General features: G+C 37.5%; 1 protein-coding gene across 3 annotated transcripts in view; it reads right to left on the bottom strand.

Annotated features, from left to right (window-relative positions):
• The window catches only part of LOC130217701 (IQ motif and SEC7 domain-containing protein 1-like), a 148,525-nt gene that overhangs the window by 101,931 nt on the left and 24,843 nt on the right, over positions 1 to 21,751 (bottom strand). The window contains exons 4-5 of one of the 3 annotated variants that reach the window (XM_056449874.1): positions 11,563 to 11,649; positions 801 to 1,274 (exon numbers count right to left, since the gene is read on the bottom strand). The exons of 1 other annotated variant lie outside the window; for it this stretch is intronic. In XM_056449874.1, the coding sequence (XP_056305849.1) occupies positions 1,211 to 1,274; positions 11,563 to 11,649 (151 nt within the window). In that variant the 3' untranslated portion in view covers positions 801 to 1,210. Of the gene's footprint in view, positions 1 to 800; positions 1,275 to 11,562; positions 11,650 to 17,353; positions 17,582 to 21,751 lie in introns of those variants that run through there. One more of the 3 variants, XM_056449871.1, reaches the window with a different exon arrangement.

Here is a 21,751-nt window from a genome sequence, read left to right on the forward strand (position 1 = left end):
CTCTGTTTCAAGGGCCAAGGGGAAGGGTACAAAAATAGAATTGGGATTGGGTCTAAATATCTCAAAATTCTGAAACTTTTTCTAGACAATCAAAAAATATAGTCTTGTTTTTGGAAATAATATGCCATCATTAAGAGCGTTTTTCCATAAAACAAGGTAAATAATCTGCCAATGAGGTAGCCAAAATAAAGCAAAAACAGGATTATTTTTCTTACCCAATTGGCAGATTATTTAGCTTCTTTTAAAAAACTCTTAATTTTCACATATTATTTCAGAAAACAACGTTTTTGCTTGTCTAGAAAAAGCTTCTTGGTTAAGGAATTTTAAGATATTCGGACAAGAAATTCATTTTCCTTCGGCTTAGTCTCTATTTCAGAGATCGCCACAGCAGAATGAACCACCAACTATTCCACCATATTTTTTTATGCTTTCAGCCGCAACCCAGTTCTGGGAAACACCCATACACACTCATTCCCACACACACTCATACACTAAGGCCAATTTAGTTTATTCAATTCACCTGTAGTACATGTGTTTGGACTGTTGGGGAAACCAGAGCACCCAGAGCACTCCACACAGAAATGCCAACTGGCCCAGCCGGGACTCAAACCAGCGACTTTGTTACTGTGAGGCAACAGTGCTAACCACTAAGCCACCATACCTATTTGGACTTGAAACAAGACAAAAAGTCAACTCTTTTTTTTGAAGTGAAGAAAAAACACACAGTCCCACAAATGTTATCTGCCAAAAAAAAGAGTGCCAAGAGCGTCAAAAACATATTTTTTTTATTTAAATCTCTTTATACGTTCAAGACAATATGATATTGAAATCGGGCAAAGCAAATACAGCTGTGATACAGAAACTGATATTTAAATAAATATTGCTTTTTCATGTCATGCATCGCTCTGAGTACTTAATGAAATGGTTCTTTCTATCGGGTTACTCTTCAGAATACACTCAGCTCTTTGCTTTAGAGGTACACGTTGCACTCAAGTGCATTAATAAATTCTAGCACTACAGTTGTGCTCTTCCAGAACTTATAAATGATCTACTGATTTCCATCTGTTCTATGTGTGGATGCGGCAGCACACACTGATGTTTATTCCCCAGAGAAACGCCTCAGGAGATGGACGGACGGTTGGACACATGTGGAAGATCTCTTTGAGAGAGAGAGGACAGATCCTTGGCTGGACAGGAGATGTTATTCCTGCTATCTTGAAGGGCTGCTGCTTCCAGATGGAGGACAGCAGAACTGATGCAGCACATTATCATCCCTGTGAGAGAAGCACATTATAAGAAGAGCAGACCAATGCTGCTGGCCCAAAATACTAGTACTATTGTGCTCATACAAAGCTGCTTAACATCAGCGAGAATTGTAAAGGGGTGCGTTTCCCAAAACCATTGTTAGGTCCCAAGTAGGGATGGTGCAATTAAGTGAAATTCAATTAAAAATTAAAACAAAACAATACAAAAAAAAAAGCAGGAACTAGGGTTGGGTCGATAGACGATGCCATCGTTTATCGCCGATGGCTGATAGACATCTCGATGTTGAGCCGGCATCGCGATCCTCCACCCCACCCCGTCGCAGCAGCAACCCGCTCGCGAAAAATACACACGACCCCATTTGCACTAGTATGTCTTAGTTTTAAAACGGCATTTTAGAACGAAATTGATCCACGTCCACACTGTCGTTTCATCTTGCATTTCTGAACAGCCCTCTGTTCACACTACAGCTGAAAACGCACATCATGTGAGCACACACACAAACACACAGTCACGCTGCAGCGTTTGCGCGTGTCTGAGCTAAAGCAGTTAGTCACAGGCTCACAGCATCAGTACACTGCTTCAATCTTTCGCTTTCACGCTTCTACTTAGTAATTTTCAGTGTTGCCAGATGTAGCTGACTGATTCCAGCCCGACAGTGGTCGAAAAACCGCAAAAAACCAAAAAGCGTGGCCCGACAATCAGTAGACTATGATAACCTGTCTTGAGGCTGAGGAGTGGGGGGGAGATGAGATGTCTTGTCGGGGAGGGACTACACTGTTCTAAGCATATGTATGCAAGAAACGGGGGCTATGGCATCTCTTTGGGAGATCAAAACAGGTTTATAAGGACAGACCGGGGCTGGCAGGCACATCGAAGCAAAACCGCCCAAATTTTTATGACATTTATTACCCGCAAAAATAAATTCAAAACCGCCCAATCTGGCAACACTGGTAATTTTAGCGAAAACCTCAGATACTGTTGGTTGGTTCTTGTTGGTTGTGCACCATTATTACCAACCAAGTTTGTCGACGCCATTATAACGACACAGATCACTCTGCCTATTCATGCAAGAGTCCAGCAGAAAGTGATTGGCAGGTATTAGTTTGTGTGTGTCAGGTAGTTTGTTAATTAAATTATATAAATAATTATATATATATATATATATATATATATATATAATTAATTCACTGCCGCCTGTAACGATGATGCCATCGTCCTTCGCGATATTTCACATTAGACATCGTACGATGCCAAATTGGTCGACATCGCCCAACCCTAACAGGAACTAATATGACACAATTATTGCATCATATCCAAACGCCTCTAACATTTGTTTCTCCACAAAGTTTACACGGCAAATAAATTATTTTCTTACTCCATTCTTAAATTTAAAAATAAAATTCTTAATTCAAGAAGCATTTTCTAGAAGTGACAAAAAATGGTCTTGTTTTGAGAAATAATATGCCAAAATAAACTGAGGTTTTCCTTAAACAGGTAAAATAATCTTTTACCTTTTGAAATAAGAATATTTTGCTTACCCCGTTGGCAGATTACTGCTTAAAACAAGTCAATATTTCTTCCTTGTCTAGAAAATGCTTCTTGATTTAAGAACTGTTTGATATTTTGACTAGAAGCTACACAATAATAAAGTAAGAAAGGCCTTTTTTGCAGTGTATTTTCACTTGGAAATGAATAAAATCATGTGATGTGACTTTTGTGTGCTCGATTTATTGATGACTATTTTCATTTGTGTTTTCAAAATTTTTCAAATGTGAAAGAGAGCTTGCAGTGTTCTCTTTCTAAAAGATGAACAAAACACACACAAAGTCCTCCTTTAGCTTAAAGGGATGGTTCACCAAAAAATACAAAGTTACTCCCTTTTGTATTCATGCTTGTATTCAGATGTGTTTCTGTACACAACAGTTCTGTCTGGTTCTCGAATCTGGCTGATAGTCGTGTGATATTCCCGTAATAAGAGCACTTCTACAGCCTCTTCACCCTTGTGTATTACTCCGCCCACATAGAGTGACAGCAGATCAATAAACTCTCTATACAATTTGACAAATATTGCAGCTGTTTGACAACATAATGTACTATTGAGGCTTTTTTAGGTGAGAATGTAGTCGTTTAGATTGCAGATATGCAGTTTATTTATTAGGATATTACCTATTTTAAATATTTATATTTTTTGAGAGACAGCATGTCGGCATCCATCAGCCTGTCATACTGAGTAGAGCAAAGACAGTTGACGTTGTCCATTCACAAGATGGCAACAGAGACAGCATAATAAGCCCTTAGAGGAGGAAAACTCAGCGCAATTTCAAACAGCTGATCGAATCATTATAAAACTTGTAAGTGACTTTCTAAGTCGATCTCTCTGTTTTCTATGTTGTAGTGCTGTATTTATACCATAGTAATTGTAGTATATTGAGTGTGAGATGGGACTCACATATCAGGAATGTGTGTATTTTGTGTTGGCCACTCTTTGTATAACCATGAGTTACTTTTTGATTAGCCATCTGTTTGTTTCTAATGCATGTCCTGTTTTCGTTACTGCAGACTAGTTCAGTAAACAGAAAGAAAGAAGAAATGCCCGCATGTGTTTTTCCTTATTGCAAACACAACAGTAATCTGCTGGCAATCGTTGTGAATTTTCTGGCTAGAGTTTTGAAAATTGACACCAGCGTTCTGAAATTTGTGGCAAATCAATTGTAAAAGAAACTGTAAATCAAAAATGTTTAGATCATGCATGGCACATCACTTTGTATGCTTTTCGTTGACATTACTATGGATGTTTTTAGTTGTTTCCCCATTAGTTATGTACATTAGAGATTTATGTTACATCTAATGGTGATAAACAATGTTTTTTTATTTCATGACTTTAATTTTATGCGTGTTACCATACTGGTGTTTAGTAGCTGTATAAATGACACTGAGCTCCTTCTAAACACTGATACACTTTACTGCTTGTGGGAAAAGATGAGCATTGGTTCATTATGTAACTATCATATCCACGTGCATATGGCAGTGTTAACGTGTCTATCTGTGTGACAAAAGATGTATAGATGTTGATAATTCAAAATACAGACATATTACATCTATAAGTAAATAAAATATATTAGTTTACTGTAAAAATGTAAATTTACTTTTACGGTTTGTACAGTATTTTTAACGGTGAAACTTTTTTAACTGGCAACCACAGTTGCCTTTTTTATTGTAAATTTTACAGATTTATTTTTTTACAGTGTATGTATATATATATATATATATATATATATATATATATATATATATATATATATATATATATATATATATATATATACACTGTAAAAAAATAAATCCGTAAAATTTATATATATATATAAAGATGATTAGACATTGATAAAGCAAGTGATAGCTCTCTATTCAGGTCAATTTCTGATCTTCTATTGGTCTCACGCAGTCACGTGATGCAATTTCGCAAGTCAGAGTTCACCAAGCTTGAACTTGCAGTTGAATGCACAATTTGTCACACAAGTACATATAAATGGAAGCCAATGTGGTCAAAAGTGCTGTGTGATCGCAGCTTTACAGTACATTGTTGTTTGGGAAACGCACCCCTGAGCAAATCTATACACATGACAAGAAATTACATTTTAGTGTTTTACCCATGTGGCTGTATTAAATGTAGACTGGGTTTAGGAGGCACTTGGCATATGGTTCAAAGACGGGATGCCCATTTTTGTATTCTGCGTTAAAATTTGATTTTATTTTCAATATTGTATATTAAATGAAAGTATAGTGTCTCCAAACGTTTTTAAATTAAATGTTAAAATTCAGTTCAGTTCTCACTCGCCATAAAATTTATGTACAATATTACATCTTATTAAAAATAATTGATTAACAAATCTGGAAATCTGTGACTTTTTGCTGTATAAACTGCTACAGTGAATGACATCATTACTTATTCAGTAATGTCCTGAGTAAGATATTTGAAAAACAACAACAACAACAAAAACATGTAAAAGATGATCCATATACACTACCTGACAAAAGTCTTGTCGTCGATCCCAGTTGTAAGAGCAACAAATAATAACTTGACTTCTACTTGATCATTTGGAAAAGTAGCAGAGGGTAGATTTTTCAGATGAATCATCTGTTGAACTGCATCCCAATCATCACAAATACTGCAGGAGACCTAGTGGATCCCGCATGGACCCAAGATTCTCACAGTATTCAGTCAAGTTTGGTGAAGGAAAAATCATGGTTTGGGGTTACATTCAGTATGGGGGTGTGAGAGAGATCTGCAGAGTGGATGGCAACATCAACAGCCTGAGGTATCAAGACATTTGTGCTGCCCATTACATTACAAACCACAGCAGAGGGCAAATTCTTCAGCAAGATAGCACTCCTTCTCATACTTCAGCCTTTACATCAAAGATCCTCAAAGCAAAGGAGGTCCAGGATTGGCCAGCCCAGTCACCAGACATAAACATTATTGAGCATGTTTAGGGTAAGATGAAGGAGAAGGCATTGAAGATGAATCCAAAGAATCGTGATGGAGTCCTACAAGAACGCTTTCTTTGGCATTCCAGATGACTTTAATAAGTGATTTGAGTCATTGCAGAGATGTATGGATGCAGTCCTCCAGGCTCATGGGAGTCATACACAATTTTTTTTTTCCACTGCAGCATGACTTTATATTCTATACTGGACATTATTTCTGTTAACTGACAAGACTTTTGTCTAAGCAAATCAGACCTTACTGTCCAAATTAAATAATAAAAAAATCAAGGCATGATCTTTAGCCATATTTTATTTTGGTAAAATAAGCGTAATCTAGAGGCCTTTGACTTTCATATAAGCCACCAAATGATCACCTAGAAGTCAAGTTATTATTTGTTGTTCCTAAACATGAGACTTTTGTCAGGTAGTATACGGTAGTTCACAAGTCAAAAAAAGAATAGCTGAAATTATTTAAATACCCCCCTGCAAAAATGCATGAACCCTTAGTATTTAATACTGTGTGGTTAACTGATGATCCGCAACTTTTCTTGCTTTGTGATGGTTGTTCATTTGTTTTGATCAGTAAAATACTGCTGTAGTTCAGAAAAATCCTCCATGCCCTGAAAACTCTTCAATTTTCAACCGTCTTTTGCATATATGAACCATTTTTGGCATGATTTTGAGACGCTGAGGACGATTAAGCATATAAATGCATATGCGCCATGCAACTTTTAAACAGGATTTCCACATTGTTCTTATTTTGTTGAAATGTTCTTTTTTTCCCATTTAGTACTGCCCTTCAGTTAGAACAGAAGACACTTGCATCTCTCTCAAAAGACAATTGGAGTACAAAATTAACAAATAAAGTCAACCCAGGCTCATTTTGAAAATGTAGTGCCGCTGACGTTTCTGGAGACAGCGAATTATGTAGCCGGAGGTATGCCGTTCCTTTTAGCGCTTACCAGCTGACTGCTTACCTTCGTGTGGAGGGCTTTCCCGCCGCATCCAGTTTGTCCGGTTAGCTCATCCTGTACGTCGGCGGACTTGAGACGCAGAGAGGAGTTGACCACGACGACGACCACCGGGTTCAAGTCGAGGGAAGAGCAGTTCCAGAAATCAGGCAAAAACAGAATCCAAGAAACAAAAGTGAACAAGTTCACAACAGGGTGAGAATGTGGTAAAATCCGAAAACGTGGTAAAAAATCAGACGAGGGCTTTTCTTTTTCTGGACGGCTTTTGTAAATTGTTGGTTGGGTTTAGGGAAGTAAGCGGGTGGGTGGGTCAATCGGTAAAATTGGTTGGGTTCAGGGAAGGAGGAGGGTGGGTTGGCCGGCCAATTGGCCGGTCGCCCAGTCAATCATTCAACCAGTCAGACAGACAGCGACAGCGGCCTCTAGTGGGTTTACGCGAGAACAGACCCGGCGCAAACGGCACTCGCGAGAGACGTTTGAGAAGAGAAAAAGCACACAAACAGGCCTCTCGCGGATTCGCGAAAACAAAAACTGCAAAAATACCAACACAATCTCACGACAATTCGTAACTTTTTGATTTAGTGGCTAATTCCTATGAATTCGTATGATCTAACTCGTACAATTTAGTACGATTTGCTCATCACCCAATGACGGTTGGGTTTAGGGGTGGGGTTAGGTGCTACGCCTCCTTTTTAAAATCGTACAATTTCGTGCGACTGAACTCGTACGAATTCATACGAATTAGCCACTAAACTGACAAAAAGTAAAATACTTACGTTTTCTCGTGAGATCAGGCTGAAAATACGTACCTCCAGGGAGGTATTTCGCAGTGTCCAGAAACATCCACGAGACTACGTTTTCAGAATGAGCCTGGGTTGAATAAAAAACAATTTACCTTGATCTTCAAATTTCAAAAGACCCATAAAACATTGTGTTTTAATTCCTTCAATGATTCTGCAAGGGGTTCACACACTATAAAACAACCCTGTATGATAGTAATTATGTATTTGAAATAAGTGCTTTGCTCCTACTTCTACAACAATAATAATAATAGTGTAACAAACTGTCAAGCATATTGTGACAAACTTCTTGTAGACTCTGATAGTAATGTTTGTCTCTAGATACAGGGATGTTTACAGTAAGGAAAAGCAGGTGTGGTGCCACGCAGAGCTCTCCAACAACTACAACACTGGACTCAATGGGAGTGAGAACAGCTTGTTTTGACAGGCAGCAGTTCAGCACAGCACGGCACAACATTAACTCCATGCCATTGTGATTATGCTTTGGCTCATACTTGGGTCATTTCTGCCACCACCTAATGTGCGTGTCCAACTGTTAGCCGAATAAAAATATGCCAAGCACACAGCACATGTTCAAAAATTTAATATGTCATAATTAACTTGCAGAATATTGATATCACTGGGACTTATATTTAATTATTATATAAACTTGTCTTTTAAGAATATTCAGATTATTGTATTGACCAAGCGATGAAGAAAAATGATAATTATTTTCACATTTTATTCAGATTTTTATTGGACTATTGTTTGTTAACACTTTACAGTAAAGCTCCATTTGTTAACATCAATTCATTGAACTAAACTACAAAAGCTTTATATTCATCTTGGGTGATGTCATGGTCACACTTTATTTTGATGGTCTGTTTGTTGAATGAAGTTACATTGCATCTACATGCCTACTAATTCCCATTAGATTATAAGTAGACTGTTAGGTTAGGGTTAGGGTTGGGGTTAGTGCAAAATGACATGTACATGCAAAGTTTCTTATAGTCAGTTAAATGTCTGTTGAATGTCTGTATCAACAGATATTAAGCAGACAGTCTACTAATACTCAAATGGACCATCAAAATAAAGCGTTACCGATGTCAATTGCTTAGTTAATGCCTAATAATATATTAAACTTGTAATTGTTTGATTAAACACATGTTGATAACTAATAAAATTAACTTTTTTGTCTAACATTAACACAGTAACTGTAATAAATGCCGTTATTTCTCAGTTTAGTAATGATCAATTTACTAATTAACAATGGAAACAACAACGGCAGAAACCTAAATGTGTTATTATGTGTATTATATGTATTATGTGTGTCAAAATGTGTTTATGACATTCCAGTTCACGTGAATAACAAGACATTCAGGCGACTACAGTGACTACTCACTTGGGAATTAGATCAACAGGCCACGTTCACACAGTCGACCACTAATGTGAAACACTCTTTCCTTCAGTTTAGTCCCTGATTTATCAGGGGTCACCACAGTGGAACGAACTGCCAACTACTTGGCATATATTTTACACAGTGCAACCCAGCACTAAGAGTATAACCTTCTATGCTGGGAAACACTTACTCACACAAATTTAAGTAGAGGTCTTTTTTTTTCTATAGAGGTCTATAATTTAACTAAATGTTGTAAAATAAATGTTGTTTTTGTAGACAACAACTAGATTTAGTAGACAAGATTTTGATTTATTAATTGAATTACTTTGGTTCGACTTAAAATCAAAATCTGAGTAAAGTTGGACTAAACCAGTACCGATTCATCCTATATGCGGAATACGCAAGGTGCGAAGGGCCCCGCAAGTTACCGAAGGCCGATCCCTTCCCCAATCCCCCTGGCTTGTCTTTACTTACTGTTTAACCCCAAACCCCATCCCACCTTCAGCCCAAGTGAATTGGAGGGATGAAATTGCACTTAAAAAAAGGCGGAGCTTCAGAACACACCTACTGATTGCATAATCTCCACAGACCAATGGCAGCTCAAAGGTGTTTAGGAGCCAAAACAAACTCCCCCAAAAGTTTGTTTTGATGAGATGTGTCAAACTGCTGGAACAAATTTAAACAAACTGAAACTGAATATTGAGTAGGAGGCGGGGCTTTCTTTTGCACAGCATTGCCTCATAGCAAACTAATGGTAAGAGGGGCGTGGCTAAGAATATTATAGCTGAAGTGTCGATCTGACATCATTAGAGAAGGACCGACACTCCAACTTCAGAAGCTGTAAGTGCTGTTATCAAGCATTTAACATATTTGCACACTTATTTTACATATTTGTTTTATATTTAATTCTTTAGTGATTTAAAGACATAATATTATGAATTAATTCAGCAGAAATGTGTTTATAAATGTAAATGTGTCATAATTTCATATGGTGTACTTTAAGACATTTATTGTGGGAGCGTGTCACTTAAAAAGAAATGACGTGTATTGTGAGTAATGTGTTTATGATAGACTAACGATGAACGAATGCATGTTAATGCTGTGTAAAGTTACATGTGTTTAAGAAGCTTAAAGTTACTACTGTCATAAGTCAAAAAGACAGTAAAGAAGACTTTATTAACCCAAGGACCCTCTTTTCATGACAAGCGACCAATGAGGTATTTGTTTTGCTTGTTTAATGTTTTAAATAATCGTGGTTTGTATCATTTCTTATACGTTTGTACTGTGTTCATTTACTAAAACAGTTCTCACGGTGTCAAGGTATCAAAAGCGCAATGCACATTAAGAGGATGACTTTAAGAATAAACACCCGTTCGGAAGAGATCACAGGTAAACACTCACATTTACATGAACTACAAATCCGCCATGTTATGGACTACATATTCAGTCATGCAACACGCACACACACACCTGCTCCAAGTTTCCTCTGATTAGACTTTCACAGCTGATGCTGGGACTGATTACTGCACTACATAAGCAGCACGAAAGCAGCATCAGCTGTGAAAGTCTAATCAGAGGAGACTTGGAGCAGGTGTGTGTGTGTTGCGCGGCTGAATACCTAGTCCATAACATGGCGGATTTGTAGTTTATGTGAATGTGTGTGTTTGATTGAAGATTACCAAAATAAATGGATTAAGACTTCTTTAGTTGTTCAGCAAATGAATAACAACTTATTAACAACATTGTAAATTTTAATTTCACACAAACTTTCCATCTAAATGCTGCTCTCAGCAATGTAAGCAGCCTCAGGATGTCGGTTAGACACTTCAGTTACAATATTCAAGCCCCTCTTACAGCTAGTTTGCTATGAGGGAATGATGCTCAAAAGAAAGCCCCTCCCCTAATCAATATTCAGTTTCAGTTAGAAGTCCAGGAACTTCTCTTTACACCTGAACAAAGACTGAAAAAAGAAAAGCTTCACTACATCACGGCTTAACAGTCTGACAGAACAGAAGCAAACGAAAATTATTCTCATGAACTGGATTTTCAATAAACAACTAAATCATTCGAGGGAAATGTTCATTTTAAAATATTTGTTGTGACATATTCACACACACACATCAATTTTAAACAATGAGCTAGTCTGACTCTAATGCAAATTGAAAAGTCTTCAACAACAAAGTAGGCCGTTTGTTTTCTACCATTTGTTTTCTACCATTAAATGTAATACAGTCAGTAGTTAACCATTAAAATTGTTACTTCATATTCAGTACATGAGCATGTTTTATACACAAACCCTTAATTAAAATTAGATACAAACTTTCATACAACTTTCTTTTACAATATATGTAAATTCGTATTTCAATGTTCTTAAATATATATTTCCTGTCTAATATACTCAAACTTTGGTGCTATATGCGTAACTTTTTCTCCTGTAATTTAGGTTAAGTGTAGAAAGTGTGTAGTGTAAATTTGTGTAATATGTGTAATTTCATTGGACTTCCCACGTTCCAATGACAATAAAGATATTGTATTTTACAATAATAATACAATATAATAATAATAATAATAATAATAATAAATATAGCTAGTGGGAGTTTGCATAGAACATGACGTAAGTTGTAATAGAGTGAGTTTTTGCTTTTCGAGCGCCTCTTACCTGCACTCAGAGAGAGGAGCAGGTACAGCTAGCTGCTTAGAGAGCAACGGCGCAGGACAGCAGTACTGGTGCAAAGCATTTACATACCTACGACACAAGGAGAAACAAACACGTCAAACACCCGCCTACAAACACACTTCAGCTTCAAATTTCAGCTTCCTAATGTCCTGTTGGCCACTGTGTGAATGCTGCGTTAACTCTGAATCCTTTAATAAAGTCTTGCTGAGACAGAATCTGATTATTGCCAATTTTGGACAGGGGAAAAGGATTTTCTATTGTCTAAAAGAACATCATATCCTCAGATATTTTCGTAATCGCTCTTGTCATTTGAGACGCTAACCTAACAGACATTTTGATGTGGTATTTTCATGTGTTTGTGATTGATATTGATGGGGAAAATGACAGGTGAAGATGTGAGTTCATTTCTCCATGAGTAAGCAGGTCTTTATGTAACTCTGCACCAGACTGCCATCAAACGCACAACGCCGCTGCTTCAATCAGAGACACACAATTTCATACACTTGAGTTAAAACATCAACATAACAGTTCGAGTGCATTAAACACAATTGCTTCCCATAACCGACTGCTGACTACACACACAGACTTGTTCCTATATCCCGGTGGGGACTCTCATAGACATAATGATGTTTAAATATACAAACCGTATATTGTATCCCCTTACCCCTAACCCCAACCCTCACAGGAAACAATCTGCATTTCATAATTTTCAAAATACTTCATTCTGTCTGATTTATAAGCATGTTTACCCATGATAACCTAAATTTTAGTCCCCATGGGATATTAAGTCCCCCTCCTCCCAGGATATACAAACAAGTACACACACACTTGTACAGCTATCTTTATGAGGACTTTCTATAGACATATTCATTTTTGCACTGTAGACTGTATGATATTCTGTGCCCCTCCCGCAACCCTATCATTTTCAAAATACTTACTTTCTGGGTGATTTATGAGCCATTTTTCTCATGGGGACCAAAAAATGTCCCCAAAATGTCCCCCAAAAAAATGTACTGGTATCACTATACTTAAGGGGACATTTGGTCCCCACATTGTGACGAATACAAGGTACACACACATGTGCAGATTGAAAATATTAATGGAATCGTCTTGGCCATTTCTAAACAGCAATATCAAGTCACAAATAAATGAAATGAAAATGTGTACTGATAAAATAAATAATCAAAAAAGTATGCCTTCTTTCTTCGCTTGAAAACGTCAACAAGGTGCTCACTACGCCGTTTACGGCGATCTTGAAACTGACTTTGAAACACCCTGTTGGTCACTGTTATTATTAACATGAGATATCAGTATAATTCATCCCTATTCATACCAGCAGGGCTGAACAATTACTCATGACACAACTGATATGGCTTGCTGTGAGGTTTTTAGAGCGAAGCCCAGCACTGTGTTTATTTACATGTTTTCAGCATTTCAGTGAATGCTGATCCACACAAACTCCATCTCTGAATTCACTTTATCATTCATATCAGGCACCATATGAATGTTTTTATCATTAAAATCTCCAAAAACCTTTTGAACCGTTTTGATTTGTGTATTTACATGATGCCAAATGTCTGGAAGAGTGTTCAAATAAGCAATTTTAACTAGATTTCTTTATTCTGTTCAAACATCCTGTTGTTTTACTTGAAAAAGTCAACAAGGTGGTCACTACGCCGTTTTAGGTGGACTTTAAACTGACTTTGAAATGTCCTGTTGGTCACTGTGTGATGTGTAAAGCTATGGTCACACTGGGCGTTGTATGTGCGAAATTCTGTCGTGCGGCACTGCGAAAAGGGGCGGGATTAAACAAGATGATTAGACATTAAAAAGACAAGCGATTCCTCCATGCTTTAAATTTCTGTCCAGAGAGGTCCTGTTTTGATCATCAATGGGTCTCACGCAGTCAAGTGATGCGATTTTGCAGGTCAGAGTTCACCAAGCTTGAACTTTGCACCGCAGCACCCTGCGAAACTTAACGCATGACCTTGCGTTTCCGGTCTGACGCATTCGCGTGCGTATGAATGGAAGTCTATGGGAGGAAAAGCCCAGTGAGACCGCAGCTTAAGACGGGTATTATTAACATGAGACATCAGTATAATCCATCCCTATTCATACAAGCAGGGCTGCACAATTACTCACGATACAACTGATATAGCTTGCTGTGAGGTTTTTAAAGCGAAGCGCACACTGTGTTTGTTTACACATGTTTTCAGCATCTCAGTGAATGCTGATCCACACAAACTCCATCTCTGAATTCACTTTATCATTCATAACAGGCACCATATGAATGTTTTTATCATTGAAATGTCCAATAACCATTTGAACCGTGTTGATTTTGCTGATTTGTGTATTTACATTATCTCAAATGTTTGGAAGAATGCTCAAATCCAGAGGAATAAGCAACTTTAACTAGTGAGACGTGTGCTAATGCTAGTGATGTCACACACTCTCAATTACCAATTTGGCAAATCTCGAAAACAGGGAAACAGCAGCGAGGCTTTAATATGTTGTGTGTTTTATTCGACTGCACAGAGCAGCATTATAACTGAAGCCTAAAATGTATTTAGTCTGATAAAACCTCGCAGCTTTTTCTCTACATGATCACGAGCTGAAGAACAGGAAGTGGTGGACCTTGGCATAATAAAAGCTCTGCTGGTTTCATGCCACGTCACGTTCGTCTCTTATCAGCAATAGCTTCAGCATTTCTCTCGATTCACTTCCACAGCTTTTAGATTTACTCTGCTTCATACTACAATGATAATAAGTGTCGAATACTGAAGCTCATCCATCAACATGATTTCTGCAGGAGTCCATTAGGATGATGAAGACCACAACTCCCATGATTCCACATTCAGTCACAGAGGGCTCTATTTTAATGATCTAGGCGCAAGTCTAAAGCACATGGTGCAAAAGCATTATTATGTCTGAATCCACTTTTGCTATTTTATGGACGGAAAAATACGGTCCGCGCCCCGGCGCATGGTCCAAAAGGGTTGTGCTTTTTCTCTTAATGAGTTATGGGTGTGTTTTGAGCTTGACGTGCATTAAACCAATCAGAGTCTCATCTCCCATTCCCTTTTAGAGTTAGTTGCATCGCGCCATGGCACATTTGCTATTTACATGGCGGACTTTGAAAGTGGAAAAGCTGAATGCTTCACTAGCAAGAAAACAGTTAAACAGATCATCTGCAGCGCGAGAATAAAGAACAAGCCTCCTCCATTCGGCCTCTTTACTTTCTCTTTACTTTTACTCTTTACTCCTTTACTTTCGTGGAGTAAGGAAACGGTGGAAACTCACTCCACTGAAGACATCCATCAGCCTACATATTTAGTTTCCTTTGTTAAGCGCAAAGATTTGTTATTTGTTTTAATGAATAAATTAACAATAGTATGAGTTATAATCTTGAGTTATATCCAAACACGTCCTATTCTTATGCCCCATATGGTGATGCATCGTCTCCAAAACCCAACAGGTGCACAAATCTAAACTTGTTTTATTAAAACAAATATAAATATGCATATAATAAATAATTCTCACAATAATAATAATAATAATAATAATTTTTTACAAATGCAAACTGTGATGAATAAACTGAATAAAACCCGAGATAAGGCATGGAGGTAGTGGTTTTATATGTAGAAAATAATAATTTTTGTAACATTTGAATCTTTAAATTTGTTTTTTATTTGTAAAGATATTTGTGTGTTACTGTAATCCTGTGTGTATTAAGCAATGTGTAAGCATTTGAACCAGCATGGGCACATAACTAACGCGCTCTGCGTTAGACTTTAGAGCAGCTTTTAGTTGATCAATGGTGTATTTCAGTCAGTGTTCTCAGATGTATCTGACAGATTTCAGCCCCAAAACTATTCAAAACCCGGCGAAGTGCAAAAACGACCGCCCAGAAATCTGGAGGCGATCATAAGCTGTTCTGAAGTTGAAGACCGGGGTTGTTGGGCGGGGGGTTATGGGGGGGGGGTTGTTGGATGGCATCTCTTCATGAGAACGGTTGATTTGGTTCTGTAGAGGTGAACATAAGCAGATAATAAGCTAAGACTGGGGGAGGGTAGGGGGGTCTGGTGCTGGGGGGTGCAAAACCGCCCAAATTTTCTCTACCCGCCTATGTCGTTTTTTACCCGCACAAACAAATTCAACACTGATTTCAGCTCCTCAAAATAGGAACACATCAACCATGTGCCTTAACACACCTCTATTTTAGACCAGCACACCCATGAGTCCACAAAGCAACGCAAATGGATTTGCTATTTCAAGAGTTCCCACTTAGATATGCTTGCCGTATAAAGCAGGTTTGGCATGCTGTCCCGGGAGAGAACCCTGAGCTCGGAGATATTTGAGCCCGGGGCTCCCGCCCGGTCGATAAGCATATCAGGAAATCCGAGATCAGGTAGGTCTCGAGAGTTCCCCCTTTAGAAAAGGGAGGAAAAGGAGGAGAAGGGGTGGAAGGGGGGATTCTTCCAAACGAAGATAGTATGGTAGGGAGAAATGATCCATTTATAGTAAACTAGGATCACTCTGATTGGATTATTACTGATTACAGATGAGTGGCCAGACGTGCTCAATCATATCACGTGCTGCTCTCGAAATTAGTTTATGAAACTTCACTTAAACAACATGGTGCAAAACATGAAAATGACTGTTGCGCTGGTCTGAAAAAAAAAATTGCGCCAAACACATCTTGCACTTCATTGCGTCGAGTGACAGGGCCCAGAGTCATCAAATTACTTATTGTTGGTTGTGAATACACGCCCTCTAGTGGCCACAATTCCATAATGAGCCTTTAAGGAATCAATATGGGTTTCCACAAAAATAAACATTCAATGGACTACTTGACATTTGAAAACTGAAGCAAAGACATGGCCATTTTACAGTTACACATTATGTTTCTTAATTAAACTTCATTTATAGTGAACTAGATCAGCAGTCTAGTTTTCATTTGTTGTAATATTGATGATTACACTGATGTCAATGACTTAAGTAAAAATGTAATGTGATCATGTGACAACAACATACTGTAGCTAATGGAAATATTTATCGGTCCACTCTTCAGAAGCGAAAAAAGATAACAGCACACAGTACACGCTGTCCAATACAAACAGGCAGCCGATCTTTCTTATCAAGCCACATTCATCATCGATGCGTCCTTTAAAGTGCACAAATGCCCCAAAGACCATAAAACACCACCGACATGTCCTTCAGATTAACCTCGGTCACCTTGAGAGGGTCAAATCCCCAATAAACACAAGCAAACGCATCTCTTGTGCTGTCTTTCAGATGCTAGTTTCGGGCTTTATAAGCTGATAAGAGCAGGAAGACACAAAATAAACAGCAAAAAACCAAAACGTCAGCCAGACTGAATATTACAAAAGGAGGACGACCGCATTCACACATCAGCTTCTAACAGCACATTGTGCTCCGAGCATGTGACTGTGAAATTGCGTCACAAGTGCTAGAGCACACACACACAAACACACACACACAGGGTCACAGTTCCTCATTATTTTGCGCAAATAATCAAATAAATTCAGATTAGCAGAGTAACCATGCTATTATTACTGTCGTTACCACAGCAGCACATCCTGCTCTCAGTATGACAGCTAATGCGTCCTATAAACAGCAGACAGCCCTGTCATTGCAAGCTCCCCGTGGAAAACACACACGCACACACCCATCGCTCAGGCTCTCAGTAAAACACACGCCTCGGCATGTCAGCGCAGGTAAAGCCACGTGCAGATCAGCGTCAGATACTCACATCATGCTGAGTCTGTGTGCCATGTCTGCAGGTCTGTGTGCTGGTGCGCTCTGAGCGTGCTGACAATCAAACTGCGCTGCGCTCCTGGCCTGTGATGATGTCACATGGGCAGCGCACACTTCTTCAGCAGCAGCAGCAGCTCGAAGCAAGACTATCGCAATGCGGAGACGCACACATTATCGTGATGGAGAAATAAAGACCAGGGCAGTCTAGAAATGCTGATGAGGAACTGTGTTTGAGAATTATGTGTGTGCGTGCCTTAAAGATGCACTCTGACTCCTCCGTCTGCAGGCTTTAGTACGGTCCGCACTCGGGGCGGCTGATTGGCTCGCAGGTCTCCATGGAAACAGGAGGAGGGAGAGAGAGAGAGAGAGAGCTCCCATCACACACGCAATAGTACATCAGCATCAGCAGCCAGAGGTCAAGAAGAGAGAATTTATTACTGCTCCCAGAAATGAAATGACGTAAAGCGGCCATTAAATGAATCATATGCAAATGGGTGCAAATGTTGAAAAAAAAAACCCTGAAATTTTTAAATGATGCTAGCAAGCTCCATTTAAAATGATTGTTCATGATGTTTCTTATTACTTTAAGGTGAAATACTCTTAAGATTCTCTTGACCACTTATGATTGTTGATTATGCACCACCTGCCCACTTCCGTTAGGTATGAAACATCATTTTCTGCTGTTATATTGTGAGAGCTACACTGTAGCGAACACATCTGTGTTTTACTGGTTAATCTGTTTAATTGTGGAGCTTTGGGATTGATGAATGAAAGAATGAATGATCCAATGAATGATTGAATGAATGAATAAATTAATGATCAAATGATCGAATGAATGAGTGAATGATCCAATGAATGTTCCAATGAATAAATGGATGGACGAACAATCGAATGATCAAATGAATAAATGAATGATTGAATGATCAAATGAATGAATGAATGAACAAACAAATGAATGATTGAACAAATGAATGATCGAACGAATGATCAAATGAATGATTGAATGAATGAATGATCGAATAAATGAACGAATAAATGAATGATCCAGTTAATGGCTGAATCAATGAATGATCGAATAAATGAATGATTGAATGAATGATCAAATGAATGACTGAATCGATGAACGATCGAATAAATGCATGATCAAATTAATGACTGAATGCATGAACAAAAAATAAATAAATGATTGAATAAATGAATGAATGATCGAATAAATGAATGATCAAATGAATGAATAAATGAATAAATCAATTAATCAATCAATGGATGAATGAATAAATGAATGATCAAATGAATAAATGAATGTAAGAACGAACAAATGAATGAATGATTGAATGATTGATCAAATGAATGATTAAATAAATTAATGATCAAATGAATGAGTGAATGAATGAATGATCCAATGAATCAATGGATAAATTGAACGATCAAATGACCAAAGGAATAAATAAATGATTGAATAATCAAATGAATGAATGAATGAACGAACAAATGAATGATTGAATGATCAAATGAATGAATGAATGTATGAACGAACAAATAAATGAATGATTGAATGAATGATTGAATAAATCAATGAATAATCGAAAAAATGAATGATTGAATGAATGAATGAATGAATGATCAAATTAATAACTTAATCAATGAATGATCAAATAAATGAATGATCAAATGAATGAATGAATGAATGTATGAACAAACGAATAAATGAAATGAATGATTGAATGAATCAATGAATGATGGAATAAATGAATGATCAAATGAATGAATGAATAGATTATCAAATTAATGACTAAATCAATGAATGATCGAATAAATGAATGATCAAATGAATGAATGAATGTATGAACAAACGAATAAATGAATGATTGAATTAATGAATGTATGAATCAATGAATGATTGAATAAATAAATGATCAATATAATGACTGAATCAATGAATGGTCGAATAAATGAATGATCAAATGAGTGAATTAATAAATGTATGAACAACTGAATAAATTAATGATTGAATGAATGAATGAATGATCGAATAAACTAATGATCAAATGAATGAATGAATGATTGAATGAATGAATGAATGATCGAATAAACTAATGATCAAATGAATGAATAAATGATTGAATGAATGAATAAATGAATGATCGAATAAACTAATGATCAAATGAATGAATAAATGATTGAATGAATGAATGAATGATCGAATAAACTAATGATCAAATGAATGAATAAATGAATGATCGAATAAACTAATGATCAAATGAATGAATGAATGAATGAATGAATGAACGAATGAATGAATGAATGAATGAATTAATGAATGAATGAATGAATGAATGAATGATCGAATGAATGATCAAATAAATTAACGATTAAATGAATGAATGAATGATGCCTTCACTTGTTAAGTTGAATCTAGCCAATTTTACAAGTTGGTTCAACTTACATCAGTTTTAAAAAACTTAAAACTTCAGAAAACAATTTGTCTAGCTTAAAAGATCCAGTGGAAACCTGATCAAATGATCCAAATAAGTTCATATGATTAAAACACGTATGTTGTCATCACTGTTTAATCAGACAATCTTACTGTGTGCAATAACATCTTATTCAATAACATTAGTTAAATGCATGGGTTAGTGCGAAAAAAAACTTTTCTACAGTGTTTATTAATAGTGTTAATGCTAATACCAAGACGTAAATAAAAGCTCTGTGTTAATTAATGGACCAGATCTGATATTAATAACTAATAACAAAGATTACAAATAAAACATTGAATAAGAGGGATGTAGGAGTAGGTGGTTCACAGCTTAAAGCAGAAGGATACAAACATCTACTTTTCATTTCAGTTTTCATTTAGCACACGACAACCTCAAAACATTATGCAAATCTGAGCATGAAAATCCCTACGTGAGCATTACATGAGCTTTAGATGTTAAGATGATAATATAAAATAAAAAGAAGTGATCATATTTTCCCCCATGACAATGTTTCGTCTGTGTGATTTTTTTTAATGTGTGAAGAAGCTGTGATGTGTTTTTTCAAGGTTTAGGTTCCGTAAATAATAAGCAGGGTGTCATGATAGCTCAGTGGTTAGCACTGTCACCTCACAGCAAGAAAAGTCGCTGGTTCGAGCCCCGGCTGGGCCAGTTGGCATTTCTGTGTGGAGTTCTCCCCGTGTTGGCGTGGATTTCCCTCCGGTGCTCCGGTTTCCCCCAGTCCAAAGACATGCACTACAGGTGAATTGAATGAACTAAAGTGTGTATGGGTGTTTCCCAGTACTGGGTTGCAGCTGGAAGGGCATCCGCTGTGTAAAAAAATATATGCTGGATAAGTTGGCGGTTCATTCCACTGTGGTGACCCCTGACAAATAAAGGGACTAAGCTGAAGAAAAAATGAATGAATGAAAATAATGAGCATAGTTTAACCACCAGAGGGCAGTACAGTTAAACAAAACACAGCAAACGCTACTGCAGAAAAGCCCTGCACTATCCTCTAGGTCAGAGCACATCAGCACTGGTGTCACATATATTACGGAGGGTCTTCTGACCAACATGATTCATTTCAGAAGAACAATATAAGACATTAATTTTGACCAGACGCTGAGTGACACTGAATGTTACACTATTTTAACACTGCATTTTAATTGTGGCCAAAAGTGATGTCTCCAATTAATTTATTTATTGTCTGATTCAGATTTGGGGCAGCGTGGTGGCGCAGTGAGTAGCGCTGTCACCTCACAGCAAGAAGATCACTGGTTTGAGCCTTAGCTGGGTCAGTTGGTATTTCTGTATGGAGTTTACATGTTCTCCCCGCGTTTGCGTTGGTTTCCTCCGGGTGCTCCGGTTTCCCTCACAAGTTCAAAGACATGTGGTACAGGTGAATTGGGTAAGCTAAATTGTCAGTAGTGTATGTGTGTGAATGGAAGTGTATGGGTGTTTCCCAGTGCTGGCTTGCACTTGGAAGGGCATCCGCTGCGTAAAACATGTGCTGGATAAATTGGCAGCTCATTCCACTGTGGCGACCGCAGATTAATAACGGGACTAACCTGAAAAGAAAATGAATGACTGTTTCTCATGTTTGCTTTGAATGCATTCTCATGCCAGCTTCTCAATAAACATGTTTCTTTCTCTTCATCACAAATACTGGATTATATATGGTTGGGAAATGGTGTCAGCTGCTATTTCTGACATCTAAAGAAAGGTAAAGGTGCTGGCTGATGCTATTTTTAGGCATATTTTCATCACTGAATGCCTGGATATCAAAACGGTTCAAAATAATACAGCAGATCTGACCAGTGAAAGACAGATGGTCTCCATGACCCCTCCTCTACGCCAATATGGCGCACTGTCTTAAAGCTGCCACTTAAATAACTGAGGCTCAGGTCAGAAAGCAG

Source organism: Danio aesculapii, chromosome 23, assembly GCF_903798145.1.
Source record: "Danio aesculapii chromosome 23, fDanAes4.1, whole genome shotgun sequence".
NCBI lineage: Eukaryota > Metazoa > Chordata > Actinopteri > Cypriniformes > Danionidae > Danio > Danio aesculapii.